Below are 20705 nucleotides of genomic sequence, written 5' to 3'. Positions count from 1 at the left end.
AGTTTCTAGAAACTTCATGAATGAAGACCTTAATGACACTTCCCATCAGGCTTCTGACTTGCTCAGGCGTGTACTGAGTACCACGGGGACCCTACAGAGGGTCTAGCTGGGAGACTGACAGTGAGTGGAACTGTGTGTGTGTGTGTGTGATGTATACTTGGTAAGAAGCTCAAGGAAAAACCATAAATCAATTAATTAATTAGAGTCCTGTTTAAAGCTCTAATAATGAGTGCAAGCATTAGTGGTTTGAATAAATCTCCTTTGCCTTTATTATTCATTAGAAACTGGCAGTAAATAATAGGTTTGAATTTCACAGTCCTCATACTGCTAATCAAAGCACAGAGATCTTAAGATCATAAATTATTATCCCTCACAACAGGACAATAAAGGAAATTTGGTTTTATGAATTTCTAACTGGGACACTGGCTAGCCTCTCTCTGGGTCTTGGGCTGATTCAGAGGGAAGGAGGCTGGTAATCACATCTTGAAACTGGAACACTGTCTTATAGATCAGGTGGGGCACAATTTCCTCAAACTCATGATATTTTACTTACCTGGAGTCAGGGGGACGAGTGGTCTGACCCAGATTAAACAGCCCCTTATTCTCCTTGTTGGCCGTGGTTCATGATGGTCAGCTGGAAAGGGTATTTTTCTAAGCAGGAAGAAGGCTTTCCTGTGGGCAGGAGGCTGTTTTTGCTGTGCCCTCTTAGGGAGTTGGTGCTGGGTTTAGATTGCGTGCCTTCCTCTCCCCACTCCTTCTCATTTCCATCTCATATGTCATTTTTCTCTCTACTCCTGCCTCCACTAATGTTAGTCTGTTTTGAGAGGATCTTCTCTTTCCCTGGTGTGTCTTTCTCCATGCAAAGCAGCAAAACACCAGGTTCTTATCTCTTCTTTTCATAGGATGAGGACAGAAAGAAGATGAATCCTTATCTTCTGACTTGCCTTTTTATTCCTCCCCCCATTTTTGAGGCTTTTCACGATTGTGTGTGTATGAAAGTGTGAAAGGAGGAGGCTGTTCCACTCTGCCTGCCTTAGCTCTCCCTTCTCTGGCTGGCACACCCTCCCAGCCCACCAGTGTTCTCTTCTTTCTTTCAGTGGCTTGTGTGCCAGTTCCTATGGCTTTTCCTGGGCCACAGGACCCTTGCATCTCCCTTACGTTACCTTTCAGTGCCTACTTCACCTGGCATTTCAAGTATAAAGGCTTAGAACTGCCAATTAGCATGAGCAGAGAAAATGTCTTTATCTATCATGTATCTATCTATCTATCTATCTATCTACCATCTATAATCTATTTTAGGGGGGGGAGAGAGAGAGAGAGAGAGAGAGAAAGAGAAAGAACACTAGAAAGTGAGCATGTGAGTGGGAGAGGGGCAGAGGAAGAGAGACAGAATCTCAAGCAGGTTCCACATTCAGTGCACAGCCTGTTAGAGGGCTCAATCCCATGACCCTGGGATCATGACCTGAGCCAAAATCAAGAGTCAGAAGCTCAGCTGACTGAGCCACCAGGTGCCCGAAAATGTCTTTAAATAAAGCATTGGCCAACACAATCATACTTTATAACAAAAGTTTATTAGGATTAGGTCAAATAGAAAACTTCATGCTTTGCCATTTGCATATTTACCCGGAATGACCAGATTATACTTAGCTGAGTATAAAACAGTTTGTGCCCCTGGATCCTACTGTTTGGAAGAAAATCAATATATGTAGCCGTGTGTCTGACACCACCATGGTTAATAGCCTAACAACTGGTTAGCAAAGCATATGCTATTTTCAAGCTTTGGGCCTGAGGAAGACATCATTCCCTACCTCCTTCAGAAACAGACCCATCATAGCCTGGGCACCTAAGACTAGAGCCTGCTTTTTCGGAGTCTAATATTACCATCTGTATTTCAAGAGAAGCTAGGCTTGAGGTATCTTTATGGCTTAAAAGGCACAGATCATGCAGCTGAATTAAAAGCTATTGTGTTGGTCTGTCTGTCATGGGCTATGAGCCATATCTTGTAAGAGGAGTCCCTAGGCTGCATCCTTGAGTCTTCAGTATGGTCTATGCATCATTGGCTCTGCTCCTCTAGCTTCTGCTCTTGCTAATCAGCTGTGGGTGTTGGGTTTGGAGGACGGGTTGGGACTCCTGCACTGTCTCCTGCCACGTGGAGAACAACCTGTGCTGTGGAATCTCATTACCCAGCGTACAGAGGGGACCTGCCACAGGGCTAAGGAGTGACTCAAATGCAAGCAAGGACAGGGAGCCTTGTTCTTCAGGTAAAATATAGTATGGAGAAAAGAAAACTGCTCTTCCTGGAAGGGTCCTACCAAGTTGGAAAACAGAGCTGCATTTAGCGCAGGGTGCACCCAGCTGGAACTAACCCTTTGATTCATTCCATGGGAGAAGCAGCTTGACAAGAATGCCCATGAGAACAGTGGGTGGCCACACGGCACAGCTTCTGTGAGGCCATCAGCAGTGGTATCGATCCCTTGTCTGGGCTTTGCAAATAGCCCTGAGGTCATTAAGGGCACGTGGGAGTCTAGGTCTTTATAATATACAAATGATCAGGTACTAAATAACTTAGCATAACCTCCAGCTTAGGAGCCAGATCTTTATGCTCAGAAACTTTTTTCCTTATTTTTAAACTCTCCCTAATGAAGGGAATGAAATCCAAAATTGAAGCGAAGGCCTGGAGAGCTGCCTACTGAACGGAAACCCCTCAGACACAAGGGTATCTGTTCCTCCCTTAACAGCAGCGAGACTCCTGACTCCCTCGCTTCTCTGCCCTTCCCACCCCACCCAAGTCGCTAATAAAAATGGCTGCTGTCAAAAACTTAAATTCAGTTGCATAATAGAGAGGGGTGATAATAAATTCTCATTTCTTTAGGCACTAGAGGATACTTGTGACAAGGTTTTGGTTCTCTTCAATTTGTGCTCTTACTGCATTTTCCAGCTTCTATTCCCCATGCTGCCTCCCCAGCTTGGCTTGTATCTCTCAGTGAGCCTGGCATTACTTGTGATTACGTCTGCACTGTTCACCACTAATTCAGCTGGGACTGACCCGGAGTCTGCTCAAGCTTGAGTTCGTAGCCTCCTAGGCCGAGATCCCCCTCGTAAATGTTGTCTTTGCTTGGAGTCTGCGGTGAACTCCCTGCAGGAGGACTGCAGGGCGAGGTGGCTTGCTCCTGGTAACTCATGGCCAGTTCGTCCTGATTCACAATGCATTCTACATCTTCCTCTTTTAGCTGCTCCTGGATTTTGGGAAGAGAGAGGAGTCACTTCATGATGAAGAAAGCAAGAGCAGTCCGACAGTGTTAGAAAGTAGGGTGTTTGTTTTCCTTTCTTAATGGCCCTGTCTTGCCTTGGCTGAGGTACCTGCTGCAGGCAGGTGTCGCGTTTCCATGTCCGTGGGCATGGTGGAGCATTTCCCCTGGAAGGCCTGGAGGCATAACGCAGTCATATGGGGCCTCCAGGCCTAAGGTGAGAATTGGTAGAGAGCGCGTGCTAACCGAGTGCTCCTTGGGTTAAGGGAGTTAAAATAAAATTCAGTGGATTTCTTGAACTGGTACATAACTAGGTTGAGAGGAGTCAGGAGTTAGGAGAATCTTGGCACCTCAGAGTACGGAACGATTCTCAGTGTTGGTTTTGGAACACTCCTGCCTATCACGAAATTCTCAAAAGGCAGTTTCTGTTACATTTTATTTGAAAAGTGTGTCCTCACAGCATGCTTCTTGGGATGAGTATCACAAAGCTAAAGATGGTTGGAAGTCACCATAGTAGATAATGGCAGAAACTAACTAGATCTGACCAACGTAGTTTTCCTCAGACAGAGCTTTCCTTGAAGGAAAGAATTAAGATTTCAACTCTTCCTTCATTGGCTTTGGGAAGACCATACAAAATCACTCATAGAATGAGCCCTGGCTAGGTGACTGAGGTCAGTGGTTTCCAACGTTAGGCCGCTGAATCCCTTGGAAGGCTCATGGAAGCACAGATACTGGGCCCCAAGCTCAGAGTTCTGAGGTGGGGGGGGTTGCTAATAATTTGTATTTCTAGCAAGTTCCCAAGTGATACTGAGGCTGCTGGTCTGGGGACACACTTTGAGAACCACTGCCTTAGGCCATTGTGTCCTGAGCACATCTGAGACACATTTTTCTCTGTTTATGCAAGGGAGTGCATAAACCTCCAGCTGGACAACCTCCAGGGGTGCCACACACTCCAAGGCTTTGCTCCTCTCCAATCCCTGATGCTGGTTTGTTTGTAATGATTCTAATTGCTTTTCAGCATTTTTTATTCCACTCCCTTGAGCTATAAAGCACAGGCCTAATATTCAAAACCTCAAAACACAGCAGTTTGTGGGGACATGTTACTTCTTTTATGTTTTCTAAATTCATTTTATGGTTAAAAATATTGATAAAAAAAATTGTATTCTTAAAAGAAGAATGAGCCCACATCAGCAACATCTGAAAGGAAAAGAGAAATGCTTCTTGGTGCAGTGAATTTTAAAACGCTTTTAAACGCTGGGAAGTAATAGCCCTGAGGTTCCTGGGCTCATCGGTATTCACCAAGCCCGGCCCACTCCGGGCAGTTACTCACCCCATAGGCCTGCGGACTGGTGAGCAGCCGGGAAATTGGCCCGCACCATTCAGGTAACGTGGTGGTCAATGGAGGACCAGAGTGGGTTAAAATTGGTTTCAGATATCTGTAAGGCCTGTTAAGGAATACTTGCCAAAAGGAAGTTAGAATTTAGTTTCTCACACAGCACAAACCTTTGCATGCAGTGAAAGAGACAGTTATGTTCACCTTTAAATCCCCTACTCCCTCATTTAGGAGGCAATTTGGCCTGCAAAAATTGCTGTTTATAATCTTTGCTCCACACACTTTTCCAGCCCTCCTGGAGGTCTTTAATCATGAAGAAATGGGGACTGGGCCAGCCAACATCAGAGAGAGGGGTGAATGTTCCTCTTCTCCTCCCCTCCCCCCACCAATGTCTCATCTGCTTAGAGAATGCATTCTTAAGAATTATCTTAAAACAATAGCATAAAAGATTGTGTTTTCTTAAAACTGCACACATAGCTTAAACCGCCAGTAATTTTCACAAAGAAGCAAGAGGTATTTCATAAAATGTTCAGTCACTTTAGGACTGGGTAGTGAACATTGATTGTTTTCCAAAATACTTTATTTTCACTATTCAACACAGGCACTTTATACTTCATACATCAATGCGCTTCTATACAAAATTATGTAAATAAGCTGGTGCCAAGTTCATTCTATTGTCTAGCACCTGTCTTTCTTATCTCTTCATCCCAAAGTGCTCTAACAAGTTAAAAGAAAACCCTGTTCATCTAAAGCTATTATATTTCCCTCCAATCTAGCAATAGTAAAACCCCTAGAGGCTGCCTCAGGTTGCCTTATTATTTCTTTTTTTTGCTCAAAGGAAAGTAGTGGAATTATTTCCCCATTCCATCAGACACAACTTTTAAGCTTTATATTATTTCCTCTGCTGGAGAATATTTCACCTCATCAACTTTCTGAAAAGCTATAATAAATAGAGAAAAGGAAAAAATGGAAAGCGGTTAACTTCGTTTGGCTTGTGAAAATCTGAAGTCATCCCCAGGCACTAAGGATGTGAGAGGACCTTGGAGATGGCTCTCCTGGAACCCATCTATATCTGGACACCACTCTGTCCTTCCTGTGATGCCTGAGCATGTGACAGCAGAGGGAGATGCAGCCTACAGAGGCCAGGAATCTTGTTGCCTCTGGCTTCAAATCCTTCCCCATCAAAGTGGTGATGAAACAGGAGATACTCATGAACACAGTCTAGTTATGATGCAAGGAGAGCTGCTTAAGAGCATCTATAATTCCAACTGAAAATGGAAAACTTGACAATTCCTTTCACACGGGCAGCTGTTGTGCTCAGTGAAGGACCAGGGAAGATGTCAAAGTTCAGAGCCTGGCATTCCCTGTAACATTTTTTGAGTATGTCTGTGACTCTGGAAAGCCTGTGATGGTCTTCCATTAATTTTCATTACAAATTGTTATTTCCTTCATTGTATGGATGAATGAATGGAAGCCTAGAGATATAATGATATTAAGTAATCCAAAAGCTCCCATTGCTATTTGAATCTGCCACCATCATCACTAGCAAAAGATAAATGAGCAGGGCAGAATCATGCATGTGACCAGCTGGTTCTCTAGAGAGAAACGCTTGCAGACCTTATCCCTGCTGATGAGCTGTAGACCTTCTCACATAGGGGCACGTGAGGATACATGGTCTTATTAGGGTTTATGGTGTGAACAGGTGAGCAAAAAATACTTTTGTAGGGAGGTGAGATGGGTAAGATAGATGTATAACTGTAATGTAAATCAGGGAAAATCCAGCCAATTTTATTTCAAGATGGAAAAGTGACAGTAAGTATGCAACATTTTTAGAGATGTCATATTAAAAACAAAAACAAAGGGGCGCCTGGGTGGCTCAGTCGGTTGAGCGGCTGACTTCGGCTCAGGTCATGATCTCATGGTCCGTGAGTTTGAGCCCCACCTAGGGCTCTGTGCTGACAGCTTGGAGCCTGGAGCCTGTTTTGGATTCTGTCTCCCTTTCTTGACCCTCCCCCGTTCATGCTCTGTCTCTCTCTGTCTCAAAAATAAATAAACGTTAAAAAAAATTTAAAAACAAAAACAAAAAAAACCTGAAGAGATTTGTCAAGGCTTTAATTGTTTCAGAGGCCTGGGCAACTTTCTCTATTTGAGGTTCTCAGAATATTGAAAAATTAAATTATATAACACCAAAATAATGTTACAAAAGTAAGGCACAAATTTAGAATTGTGTAATGGACATTTTCTTCTTTTAATCCTGATGAGGTATCTCTTTAAGTCTATGGGTAATGTTACTGGAGCTAACACTTACAGGTGAAATTTTAGCTTTTTGTGAATGTGAGGCCTGGACCCCAGGGGGTACCATTTGGCCTCTTTTGGATAGGTTCTGGGATTTTTGACTCTCAATGCCTTGGCATAACTGTCGTCTCTGCCACTTTCTGACTGTGTGAACTGTGGTCTAGTTATTTACCTCTGTGAGCCTCAAGTATTGTTGTGAATATTAATGGGAAATAACATTATGCAAAAATGTTTTTAAACTCTATGTGCTATTCACATGCTATTTATTTTGTTTTAAGTAATTATTTTCTAAGCAATGCTTCTGAGAAACTTTTGTCTTGATCATTGTTCAGATAATAGTGGGGAGATGGAACTGAGGGTAGAGAGGAGAAAATGGCACTCCAGGCATTTGGTGTGGCCTTGGGGGTCACAGGCTAGTTAGCAGGTGGGACATTTAAGGTACCCCTGCATCAAAAATGTCTATTTGGGTCAAATTTTGTTGTATAGTGTGAGGTGGTAGGTGACAGGTGGGCAGAATTTATTGATGTATGACTCTTCTAGGAAACTGATGATGTTGTTTTTGCTGCTCTGATGTCTCAGTAGCTGTGAGTTCAAAGGAATGAGGCATACCCTGTGTGGCAGTGAGCGGAATGTGCAAAGCACCACCCCTAGCCATGGTGCACGTGCAGCAGAATCTATGTCAAACATCTTGGTTTGCCCAGTGCTTATCATATATCCTGTGCTCAGTGGATGTTTGTTGAATTTCTGATATAGGAAACTATTCTGGGGTGGTATGAGTGATGGAAGTAGATCCTGGGTAACTGTGACAAGAGAAGATGAAGGGGGCAGATAATAGCCAACGAACGAGGTTTTTCTGAGGATAAGAGGCTAAGAAAGGTTACGTTGAAGTTGGACCTCTTGGGCCTGAGTTATTAGACTGAGGGGACCATGAAAAAAGACTGGTAATGGCATGAACTGAAGTGGTTAAAAAATAATCTGGTTTCTTACTCATTCATTTGCTCCTTCATACGCTCACGTTTTTGTTTTATGTGCCAAACTGGTGAGGCATCCACACAAGGACATGGACAATTAATTGCATTATAAAATGGAAAGCTCCCTGGTGTCCACACTGTGGTTTCCTTGAGGGCAGGCCTGTTCTGTTCACCTGGATACAGTGCTTCGCACATTTTAGATGTTCAAGAAATAGCTGTTGAATTAATGAAGACAACAGGCTCAGAGAGGGGAAAAGAATTGCTCAATGGAACCCAGCCAGATAGTTAATGGCAGCGCTGGGCCTGTGATCAAGGACATTTCCATCATACAGGGCATCTTTCTTCTGCTACAGAGACACTGAATGACAGGTCTCATCTGATTGGACAGCTGATTTGGAATTGAGGAATCCATGATTTTCCGAGTTCTTTATTGCTGAGCACTGTCTGGAAAGTGGCTGGATCTCCAGGGTTACCTTAATTATTAAAGAGTAAGAAAACTCTTCTGATCTACAAAAAAAAACCCATGCTGCTGATTTCGCAAAATGTGTTATTTTTTTCATCAAGTTCTAGTATATGTTTGGGGAGGGAGATTCCCTGTTGGGTATTTTTGGTACAGCTAGTTTTGCTTCTCTAATAAGCTAGAAATGTATCGAGATGAAATGTGAAGCTCTGGGGGGAAGAAAACAATGACTTTTCCCATCTAAAGGGCATAGGTTTGGGAATAGCAGTTTGGTTCAGGAGATGTAAGTAAAAGCTGGAATTCCATCCAGAGTTAACACACATGCAATAAGGAAGACAATTAACAGATGCCCTTTTCTTTTTTGGCCTGAGCTATCAGAAGGTCCAGAGCTAAATTTAATGCTTAACTGAACTAACATCTAAAATACCCGGCAACACTGATTTCTTTCTCTTTTTTGTTTGTTTGTTTTTAATTATTTTAAATCCTCATGTTTTACCCATTGTAAGTTGCCAAAACTAATGAGTGTACAGCCTGCTCATATGCTTCATATGACATGGTCTTACCTAGACTAGTGAGATGCAAAACCCCAAGCAAAGATGCAGCTCTACAAATGAGTATCTGCCCCTTTGAGGAGACTAAGCCCCGTTGCCCCCTACCATGGACTGAATGTCTGCATTCTTCCCAAATCCATATGTTGAAGTCCTAACCTTCAATGTGATTGTTTTTGGAGATGTTCTTTAGGAAGTAACTAGGGTTAGATGAGGCCATGAGGGTGGCCTCCATGATGGGATTACTGCCCTAATAAGAAGAAATACCAGCGTTTATTTGCTCTCACTCTAAATGTCCACAAAGAAGAGGTCATGTGAGCATAAGTGAGATGGTGACCATCTGCAAGCCCAGAAGAGAGTTCTTACCAGAACCTAATCATGCTGGCACCCTGATCTCAGACTTCTAGCCTCTAGAACTGTGAGAAAATAAATGTCTGTTGTGTAAGCCACCCAGTCTATGGTATGTTGTTATGACAGCCTGGGCAGACTAACACACTCCCTCTCTCTGGACCTCTTTAAAAATCTCTGAGAGTCCTGAAGACCTATGTTCTATCCTGGCTTTCTCTAAACTTGCCTCATCATGAAGATCATCTTGGACATTTGTTAAGAATTCAGATATCCCAGGGGCACCTGGATGGCTCATTTGGTTAAGCGTCCGACTTTGGTTCAGGTCATGATCTCACAGTTTGTGAGTTTGACCCCTGCATCAGGCTTTGTGCTGACAGCTCAGAGCCTAGAGCCTGCTTTGGATTCTGTGTCTCCCTCTCTTTCTGCTCCTCCCCAACTCATTCTCTCTCTCTCTCTCTCTCTCTCTCTCTCTCTCTCTCTCTCTCTCTCTCAAAAATAAATAAACATTAAAAAAAATTTAAGAGTTCAGGTTTCCAAGTCCTGCCCTGGAGATTCTGATTTGTCAGGTCTAGGAAGTGGCCTGGGACTCTGTATTTTACAGATAGTCTATATTTTAAGCGCCCCAGATGACTGGTGATTAGGCAAGGTTGGAACGCGATTCTCTCTGGAGTGTTACCCTCCATAGGAGATTCAAATTTTAAATAGGAAGAAAAAGAACATAGTGTCTTACATCTACAAAGCCATCATTTTTAGGGTGAAGATAGTTATGAGGTAAGCCCATTTGGCCCAGAACCCAGGCTTACCTAATGTAATGACCTTTGCCATTTGTTCCATCTTGTCTGGGGGATGGGTCGGATAGTTGGCTCAAAAAGATGAAGACTTGATGATGTTACACCTGAGACTGAATTAATGAAGTGTCATGTCTGAGCTTGTGTAGGAAGACTTTGTGTATATTGGGAGCATTTGCATGTGCTTGTATGTATAAGTTTGACAAATGGTCTTGCTATCTGAATAAAATACTCATCACTGCACAGCTGTGTCAAGAACAAAAGCGCATTTAGCTCTCTATAGGCTTTTCAAGAATATACTCTGTGCTCTTTCATTTATAAAACATTTCCATATGTCTTATTTTCTCCTTACAACTGTAGGTAGGAGCTGTAGTCCCATTTTACAGATCAAGAAATGTATAAACAGATGGTTTTTCAATTCTCTTCTAATCTATTCTTACCTCCTTTTCCAGGGTGCATTTAGCTTCCAGTTCTGGCTTGCCATCAGATAGTCAGGGATCAATGACAGGTGGGTGGGGAAAGATAAGTACATCCTGTAGTGGAAGCCAACCTTGCCCTCTAAGCCCATACATGCCTGCAGAAAACCAGGTCCTACTTACTATTGACTTTCTGAGTCCCACACTGTTATTTGAGTCCCACGCAGCATCCATGAACAAAGCTAGTAGAGGATACACAAAATTTTACATATCCTATCACTCTTTGCTTCTAATATACAAATTACACCCCTTCTGCTTTGTTTCCCAGGAAATATGGCCTAACAAATTGACTGTGTTTTCCTTCTTTCCTTTGCATATATCACATTTCACAATTGAACACTCACTGTCTTGCCATTTTGGGTGAGTCTGCGATGAGCCATTCTGCAGAGAGCTGGCTGGAGGTTCAGGTTGGAGGAAGGCTCTAAGAGCCCAAAAAAGAAGACTTCTTCTCTGAGCTATTTCATCTCTCTGTTCTCTCTACCTCGAGGGAGGACTTCCAATTTTGTACCAGGCACTTTCAGAGAACATAGGAGTAAGATCCTGTCTTTGCAGCAGTCACTCTATTTCAAGAACAAGCTATCAAGATGGCACCTTCTACTAGGCTATTCATGAAGTTATGGTTTTAAAATAAAAGGCAGAAACCCTCTTTCTCTACACAGATGAACATATACTTCTTTGGTTGACAATTCTAACCTTTACCATCTTAAAGGAAATTGCTCTAGACAACTGCTGGGGCAGAAAGAAAGCAGCAAATGCTAGAATAAACACCTGATGCATAAGCAGAATTGCCTGCAAGAAGCCAGCAAGGAGTGACTGTATCCCCCTTCGGCCTGGTCTCTGAGCTCTGCTACTCATATGTCTAATTGGTGAATGGCTCTCCTTTCAAGGCCAAGCTGGTATGTCCCTTTCTCCCAGCAACTTTCTCAGACATGCCATGCTGAGCTGCCTCAGTTCCATGGCTGTTCTGTAGCACTGTGTATCTATCTCTCTGGGAGCATTTATCACATTGTCTGGAAGCTAATTGTTTACATCTCCATCTTCCTCTAAGCTCCTTGAGGGCAGGAACTTTATTATTATGTAACAAAATATTTATATTGTAGAATGGAAAAGGGATACATCAAACCTCACCAATCCAATATATAGCCTAATGGATCATTATAAAGCAAGGAAATCACCCAGACCAGGAAACAGAATTTTGTTACCCAGACCTGAGGCCCCTTCCAGGTATCTCATCCTAATGCAAACTCCATTCTCTCCCTACAAAGAACTACAATCCTGATTTGTACACTAATCACTTCCTTGAGCTTTTTTTCCCCTTTAATGTTTATTTATTTTTGAGAGAGAGGGAGAGACAGAGCATGAGCAGGGGAGGGGCAGAGAGAGAGGGAGACACAGAATCCAAAGTAGGCTCCAGGCTCTGAGCTGTCAGCACAGAGCCCGATGCGGGACTCGAACTCACGAACCGAGAGATCATGACCTGAGCTGAAGTCAGACACTCAGCCGACTGAGCCACCCAGGCGCCCCATTAAATGTGTTATTTCTTTTAATCTGTAGATTCCTCCTCCACCCTTTTAACTTCTTTAAAATGTATCTGCTGAAGAACCTAGGCAATTTGACCTGTGGACTTCCCATAGTCTGAATTTTGCTGATTGCAAACTCAGGTGCTGCCCAGCATGTTCCTCTGCCATTGGTACTTCCTGTAAGTTCCTAGCTGGATCCAGAGATTGGATTCAGATTCTCTTCCATCCCGTTGGCAAGACTAAGAAAGGCACCTCATATCTGGTTGTGCCTCTTTGTGTGATTTGAGCAGCCTCTAATGTGTAATACCTATATCTATTTGCTCACTGGGGATTGCAAATAGTGAAATTCTAATTATATATTTTTTATTATTTTATTAGTAGAATCCTTTTATAAAGAGACATTTTTCATTTATTCTATTCAGATATTCAGTGAATAGTCAAAATAGGAAAGACAAGATAAATGCTTGATTTATTCCATCTATTTATCAGTTTTCCAGATGTTTGGTTATCATCCTCTGAAAAGGACTGATTCTTTGTTTAAATATCATTATAAAGTAATGAATTTAAATGAATTTGATTGCAATTATTATCATTGTTGAAATGCAAACTGACCCATAGTTGGTCAATGGGAGTCTTTTCAAACTGACTGCTGAGTCCTATTGACATGATGCCAGTATCTTTGATAGATAGCTTCTTTCTCATCTGTATGACAACTTGTTCTAGGCTCATCTTGAACATTGCTTGTTTCTGACCTCAAACCAACCATTTCTCCAAAATTCTCTGATTTCTTTTAGTGAGAAATGGTATTTTAACAGCAAAATCTGGGTGCCAAGGGTTACAATTTATAGTGAGGTACTGTTAAGTGTTCAACAACTGACTCTTTTTTTTTTAAAGCTAGATTTGTAGCATTTCCCAGTTTCCATGGTATAAACACTCCCATTATGGCTGATTTCAATATGTCAACATGAAGTCCCTGAATGTGGAGTTGGGACAAGATGTGTACAATCTGTTCTCACCAGTTAGTGCAGACCAGCTTCAACATGCCACTGGTTATATATCTCATGAGTTACTATGGATACGTCCAATTCCAGTTCAAGATTCAAGTTCTGATTGTCAAGGACATAAGGAATGGTAGAATTAGAATAGTCCTCAATTACTCATTTGTTTTATCCTTTATTAAATATATAGTAGTCTCAGAATAATAATAATATTGATAGAACCACCATAAAAATTACATGATACTTTAAAAAACTTCTGCATATCCTCCCTATATTCTAACCTCTCATTTAAAAAAAAAAAACCCTATTGTGCAACTATTATGTAGTTATACTATATCTACATTCTCAGATCATATAGCCATTACATCTACACCCTCTCTCTTAGCTCTTGTTTAGTCCTAGCTCCCTGGGTAACTATATACTTAATGCTCACCTTCCTGCCTTATGTCAATGTTTTTCTAGTCATTTTGATTGTTTGAAGCTTGTTTTTTATTAGATTCCTCAGGAAGAACTCATGGAAAAATTCTTGAGTTCTTGAATACTGATACCAAATTGTGCCTTTTATATTTTGAAACTCTGTTTTTCTGGAAACAAAATGATTGGCTTATCACTTTCCTTATTTGATTATCTTACATATGTTTCTAGTTTTTTTTTTTTTTTTTGACATAAGTAGTTGCTACTGAAAAACATAATGCAAATACAATTTTCTTTTCTTTATAAACCACACGGGCTTTTTTCTAGATGCCAAAAAGACATTTAATTTAAAGTTCATTAATTTTAGTAAATTTTTTCTGATGTTGGTTGTTCTAGGTTGATAGTCTCAGGTACATGGTGTGATCTTTAAAATAGGTAGTTCCAAATGTTTTAAATGTGTTGTATTTCAGCAAAGTTATCCTGCATTAATACTTGTTCTGTTTCTTTGCTTTGCTTTTTTTTCCTCAGAGACTCCTATTTTCTGGATGTTTAATCTTTGGCTATCTTCGATATTTGTCACTTTCCCTTGAATCCTTTTTACCTTTTTCTTCATTTCTGTTTGATGTAAAATTTTTTTCTTTCTTTTAACCTACTATTAAGGTATTATCTGTTTTGTTTATTTACTTTTTTATTTCTTCTAATTTACTATTCATTTCTGATATGAGCTTTTTCTTCATTTTAAATTACTTTCAGGGTTTTTTTCTAATTCTGATTCATGTTGTTCCTTTATGTCATCATTTTCTTAATGTTTTAACTTGTTTTATTATAGCATATTATAGTTTTGATCTAGTTGTGGCATGTCCCTCTGGCATGCTTTGACTGTCAATAGGGATATTATTCTGTTATCTCCTTTTTTTCTTACAATAACTCTCTATGGGATTTGACTTCTGTACTTTTTTGTTGTTGTTTTTTTTAATCTAAAATTAGTTTTCCTTAACTTATAGAAGGAGGCAGTATTCAGGAAAGCTTTTTCAACTTCATAGGGCTCTCTCCTCTGTTGTTCTTATATAGTGGTAAGCATGAGATTTTCTCATCTGTTTTCCTCCTCAGCTGATCTGGACCTTGTCTTTCCTTCGTCACTATTGTCTTTGTCCAGCTCAATTTTGATTTTACTCCGGGTAGCTACTCTTGAGTGCAGGACCCTGATCTTGAAGGGCACCCTGGTGGATCCATTTTGAGAGCTCCTGACTGCTCCAGCCCTTCAGTCCTTCTTACTGGGACCTTTCATTTACTCCTGGTAGAGAGGGCAATACCCCCACCCCCACTCCCACTCCAGTTTCAGAGATGTTTATCAAATTAGCCCAGCTACCCTCTTCAGGAAATACTATTGACTATTTAGGAGTTCTTCTGTTTTCAGGTCCATCACATACTACCCTAATTGCTTCCTTTTCCCCATTTCACAGACACTTGTGTTAATGGTGGTTTGTCTCTACTCACTTGTAACTTGGGCTTTGTGAGAAAACTTGTTTTCTCAAAACTAGTTTTGATTTGAATGTGTCCATGGATTTTTGGTTTTATTATCTAATTATTCTGCCTATTTTTATGTAGGCATTTGGAGGGATTGAAAGACTGCTGTTGATGCTTCCCAGAATGGAGAAGTGGTTCTTCACCTTCCTGGCCTTGGACTGAGAGCTTTGAAAATTTGCCCACATGCTCATCATTTGCATACAATTTCACATGACATTTCAAAGTGTTCCCAGAGGTCTTGAAATGCATCCATGCTCCCCTAGAGGTCCTGAGCTAGGAAACTCTGGTCAGGAGCAATTAAGTATTAAGAATGAGGACAGACTAAAGGCTGATAAAGTGGGGTACTTTTCACACTATTTGTATTGGAAGTTGGTTTTCTCAGTGATATCTCTAAGATCTACCTATCAAATGTTAAGATAATTCTATTTGGTTCTTTGGTTCCAGACAGACAATCCAGAGACAGAAAAAGGGCGGTGGAGTTTGTGGAAAGTTTAAAGGAAAGACAAGAGTGGTAGGATGCCGAAGCAACCAACATAAGTAGGGCAAGTGGACATCAGATAAACAAGGGGAATGTTGGAATCATGAGGCTGGAGATAAACCTGAGAGCTCATTTGATCCACAGTCTTAGTTCTTAATAGAAAAGAAAAGTCTAAACCTGGGGTTTCTCCAAGTGTGGTTACTTGACCATTTGCACCGGAATTTCCTATTTTGCTTGTTAAAATGCAGATTCCCAGGTCCTTGAATATGACCTGCTTGGGTGGGAGTTCTACTAATCTGCATTTTACCAATCCCCTAAAAACCACTGGTCTAAGTGATGCAGAGAAGAATGGCATCTGGTCTCATGAAGGACTCTGGATGTGGAGGTGCCACATCTATGAACTGCACAGTATAATAATAGTAATAATAATAATAATAATAATAATATTTATATCACCTTTACTCTATTATTGTTTTTTTCCCCTACTATTGTGTCCTCAAGAATTTTCTCTTTGGACACAGGAGATCAACAGAATTCAGTGATTTTTTCTGACTGTCACATGCATTTGAAATCCACTGTGCCACACGGAATGCTACATTTGGCTCAAGTTGTTTTGAGAGAAAAGAGTTCTGGAGTAAAATGTTGCTGCTATTCACATGGAGTAGGTCTTGGCTTTTAGTGGCCTCTGGTTAAAGGAACTGCCACCCAGATCCAGACCCCCTCTGTCAGCTCACAATGATTTGACAACAGACCTTTATGGGTCACCTCCCTGGCGGTGTGTCAGAGAACTGGGCTTTGAGAAGTAATTCTACTCCAGCATTCCAAGTCTTCACTCTGGTTTGGAGGGAAATTTCTACTTGATTTCTTCCTCCAGCATTGATTGCATATGGTTTTATGAATGTTGGAGCCTCAGCTGGCTACCCCAGAATTCACATTTAAGACATAGGTGGCCAGTCCCGCCCTAGCCCTCTCTCAAGTCCCAGAAGAGTGTGTGTCTGAGGGGGACTGGTCTCCATGTAAGCATGGACAGGGATTCCTTGGGAATGCATAACTGTTCTCATCTTCTACCCCTGGGGAAATAGGAACAGTCCATTCTGTATCGGCAAGTGGAGCCTATGGGTCACGACTCTCAGAGCATGAAGTTAAAGTAAAAACTACCTTCAATACTTTCATGGAAAGGGAGATAGCAGACACCAAATACAGATGGCTGAGGTTCTGGCTGCTGTGATTGTTTCTCAATTCGAGCAAAAGTCTCCAACTCTTTATGCCTTGATTTTCTCATTTCTAATAAGACACATGGTGCTATGTTAGGTGTTGGTTGGGTAACTATTTAGCGATTGCAATTACCTTGTGTATTTGTTTCCCAGGATGCCATAGCAAAATACCACAAACCACGTGGCTTAAACAACAGAAATGTATTGTTTCACAGTTCTGGAGGCTGGAAGTCTGAGATCAAGGTATTGGCAGGCTTGGTGCTGTCTGAGGGCTCTGTCCCATGCCTCTCTCCCTGGTTAGGGCCAGCAATTCTTGGTGCTTGTTGGCTTGTAGATGGGTTACTCCCATCTCTAACTTCATCTTCCCATGTTGTTTTCCCTGTCACTTCGCATGATTGAAGTTTTCTTATAAGCAAACTGGACCCATCCCATTCCAGTATGACTTCACCTTAATTAATTACATCTACAATAAACCTATTTCCAAATTAGGTTACATTTCAAGGTACGAGGGGTTAGGACTTCAATATATCTTTTTTTTTTTAGGAGTAATTTGGCCCATAACATCCTGCTTCTTCTGAAAAATCCCAAGTCTTCGGTTCATTTTTAATTTTTTTCATAGTAGTTAAAAAGACAGGCTGGGTGTGAATCAGAGCTTTGCTACTTATTATCTATGAGTGGGAAAATTTCCTAAACTCTTTGAGCCTCATTTTTGTCATCCCTAAAATGAAAATAGCTTACAATAGTGACCTCACAGGGAAGAAGATTAAGTGAGATGAAAATAGATACAATTTTTAGCACAGTTTAGGGCACATAATAAGCACTCAATAAATATTAGTTAACATTATTGTTATTCTTTCACTGTATCCCTTAAGGAGTTTTGTGAGTATTAGTAATATATTTCAAACATCCCCAAGTCAATTTACTCATGAAACACCCACCACATATCCTGCAGAGTTCATAATATTTCTTGTGCTGGCTGCTGGAGCCCTGAGACAAATATTGCAAACTTTCTCTCAGAAGATTCCCTTCTATTCTTGGAGCAGTGCCCCCACACAGGGTGCCCAGGGAGGCATTGCTCGTTGTTTCCTGACAGCAGGATTTCTGTGGAGCATTTACATTGTGAGGGTCCTAATAGGACCCTAACAGTACAGGAATGACCTGTCTGTAAGAACGAGGCGCTTGCTCAGAATGTGCTTGCTTTAAGATCACCTTAGAGAAGCTCTTTCTCATCATCACATTTGTTTCTCTGGGCCCTGGTTGTCCTTGAGGCCATTCTAACCTTCCCATACTCTAAGGACACCTTCTCTGACCTTTTAGCCGACTCAGTAGAATGCATGTCCTGTGGAAGGTACTTTGGGTTACCTAAAGTACCTAGTACTTTGAGGAAGACAAAACCTTTTCTTTCTCTCTCCCTCCCTCTCCCATCCCTACCCCAGAAATTCTGGCTGCTGTAACCCACTGAGTTTGTTATAGGTATGGGCATCAGGGTATGTGACATTAGGTTATTTTTGAGCTATAAAATGAAGCCCGTTCAGGAGACATTAGAAGCTTTATTTCCTTTGACTGAGGAGATACAAGAGGATAGCTCTTTGTTGTTACAGGGTCACGTGTCATAAATAATCTCATTCTCCTCTCCAGGCACATTTTTCTCTCAGATGCAATCACTTTCAATTTTTTTTTTTCTTTACCTCCACCCCCTACCTGGAAATACATTTTACAATTGCCACTCAGTACATGCCCTAACATCTGCTCAATCATACATATATAGCACTAAAAATACTTCTACGATGCACTTGGATCTATTCCTATTCCTTATCCAATCCTATCCCCTACCCTGTTCTATCCTACCCCATTCCATTCCATCTGTCTTCTGTTATGCTTATACTAGATATGGCTAGTGTGCACCAATATCCAATCCTCCTCCTTTTTCAGGTACCTGAAGTAGGTATATCAGCTTCCTTGAAGGAGGGGTGGGGGTAGCTATAGGACTAATTTTAGCCGATGTGTATGGTTCTAAGTGACTAGTGTCACTTTTACATGGAAACATAGACTGAAGACCTCTATTTCGATCAAGCCATAATTCTGTAGGGCCTGCATGCAACCTTGTTGACTTCTTCCCTGCTACCATGACCCAAGGAGGCCTCAGGCTGAGATAGTGGAGCCACAGATCAAAGCTGCTTGGATCACTGAATTGTCATGTGGAGGATAGTGGCTGTAAAGAGTCATCCACATCCTTCGTGGCCTTTAAGTGAGAGAGAAATAAACTGCTTGATGGGCCACTGAGATTTGGAAAATGTTTGTTACCATGGTATAGTCTATCCTGTTCTGACTAATACACTGCTTCTCTTCCATTTCATTTGTTGTTTAGAAATGCTGGTTCCAACCCGTTACGGGTAGCCTTGTACAGTTTGCAAATCATTTTCCCAAAGCATCTGCCACATCGATAACCCCAAAATAGAGACGGAGAGAGGGCTCTCCATAGTGGAGGGAGAACATAGACGACCACTGTCTGTCCTCAGGGTCCTAATTTCTGGAGTTGGTGGACTTCAGGAATAAGGGCTAAGTGGTTGTGTGACTAGGGTCCTAGAGAGTTAGGTTACAGTTGCTTCGGTGGGGGAGGCACCAGAGACTAGGTCCAAAGGTGACTGAGTAATGGACTTACCTTTTCTGTGTGATTTTGCCTTTGAGATGTACATGGCTCCAGACTCAGGTCTCATATATTCTTGACGCTTGAACTTCATTGCCCTCTGTTGATCTCATCCCACTTACTTTTCCAATCTTATTCCCCACACTCTTTCACAAACCTTAGCTCCTGATAAATAAAATAAAGCAACGATTCCCATTTATGTATCACTATGTTTCTGGGCCTTTGCATATGCTGTTCCCTCCATTTGAACAACTTTTCTTTTCAGCTGGCACTTGGAAATCTTAAATCCGTTCTGACACAGCTCAACTGTCACTGCCTCTGAAATCCCATTTATCTTTTATTTACGTCTCTTCTAGCATTTACCATTCTCTCCCCTATGGTTATTATAGTTCTCCTCCGATCTCATCTTGAGCTAAGCTGCTTCTCTTTTAGTTTTTCCACAGAAGTCCATCCAGATAAAAGGGTTCCTATGAACAATAACCACAGTACATACCCAAAATTAGAAAATCCACTGACTTAAAAAAACAACAACAACGAAACAAGGTTGATTTACTAAGGTTGACACGGAAGGCCTTTCTAGGCTGCCACAATTCCCATATCCACCAAATACTTTACAGATTTTTATCTTTGAATGTTCTACTTCCACTACTGAGGATGTCCTTCCTTACTTTGTCTTTCAGGGAGACCTGTTTATTCTTTAAATCCTGTGGAATAGATTGCTAGTATTTGCCTAGCCAATATCCAGTCTCCCTTTCCTCCTTACAACAGAAGGAGGTTCTATTTCCTCAGCAGATTGAATGGCCAATGAAATGGAAAAAGTTTGTTGGGTAGAATTTCTAGAGAAGCTCCTTAAAGACAGCATGAAATTTGATGTTTCTCCATTCTTGCCTGGAACTTAAATGAGCTGTCTGGAGTTCCAGCAGCCATATAGAAGCTATAAGGTACACTTGAGGGCAGAAGCTGTATACTCAGGACTATAAAGGAGAAGGATAGAAGGACCAGAGAAATACTGATGACATCATGGAAATCTATTACCAGCTTTATATTGTTTAATGCTGGACTTCTTTTACATGAGATGAAAACTTCTATTTTGATTAAGCCATGGTTATTTAGATTTTTCTGTTATATGCAGCCAAACACAGTCCTAATGGGCATACAGCTCAATGCAAATAGTTCCTCTTTGTGTATATCCCTGTATTCTAACTAGAGGATTTTTTTCACTGGGGCTCCCACAGGCTTTCACTCAGACCTCTCTGATTACATTGATGATAATATATCAGGATTTTTTGACTATACATCTCCTCTCCTGTTAGACTGTGAGCTCCTTGAGGGAGGAACATTTTCTCATTCCTTTTTGTATCTGCAGTGATTAATGCCCCATAAGCAGAAATGAGCCTTCCTAATCGATGTTTACTGAATTTTACTGAGACTTGAAAAGCC

The 20705-nt window shown here is 41.3% G+C and overlaps 1 protein-coding gene across 15 annotated transcripts in view; it reads right to left on the bottom strand.

The window, feature by feature from the left end:
- The window catches only part of SLC9A9 (solute carrier family 9 member A9), a 766376-nt gene that overhangs the window by 73703 nt on the left and 671968 nt on the right, over positions 1-20705 (bottom strand). For 10 of the 15 annotated variants that reach the window (XM_042954872.1, XM_042954873.1, XM_042954874.1 and 7 more), the window contains 2 exons: positions 4579-4684; positions 1565-3236 (listed from right to left, as the gene is read on the bottom strand). The exons of 2 other annotated variants lie outside the window; for them this stretch is intronic. In XM_042954872.1, coding sequence (XP_042810806.1) covers positions 3027-3236; positions 4579-4684 — 316 coding nt within the window. In that variant the 3' untranslated portion in view covers positions 1565-3026. Of the gene's footprint in view, positions 1-1564; positions 3237-4578; positions 4685-9963; positions 10650-18033; positions 19431-20705 lie in introns of those variants that run through there. 3 more of the 15 variants (XR_006207064.1, XR_006207067.1, XR_006207065.1) reach the window with 3 other exon arrangements.

The sequence above is a fragment of the Panthera leo genome, chromosome C2 (assembly GCF_018350215.1).
Source record: "Panthera leo isolate Ple1 chromosome C2, P.leo_Ple1_pat1.1, whole genome shotgun sequence".
NCBI lineage: Eukaryota > Metazoa > Chordata > Mammalia > Carnivora > Felidae > Panthera > Panthera leo.
This window is presented reverse-complemented; position numbering and strand designations above follow the sequence as displayed.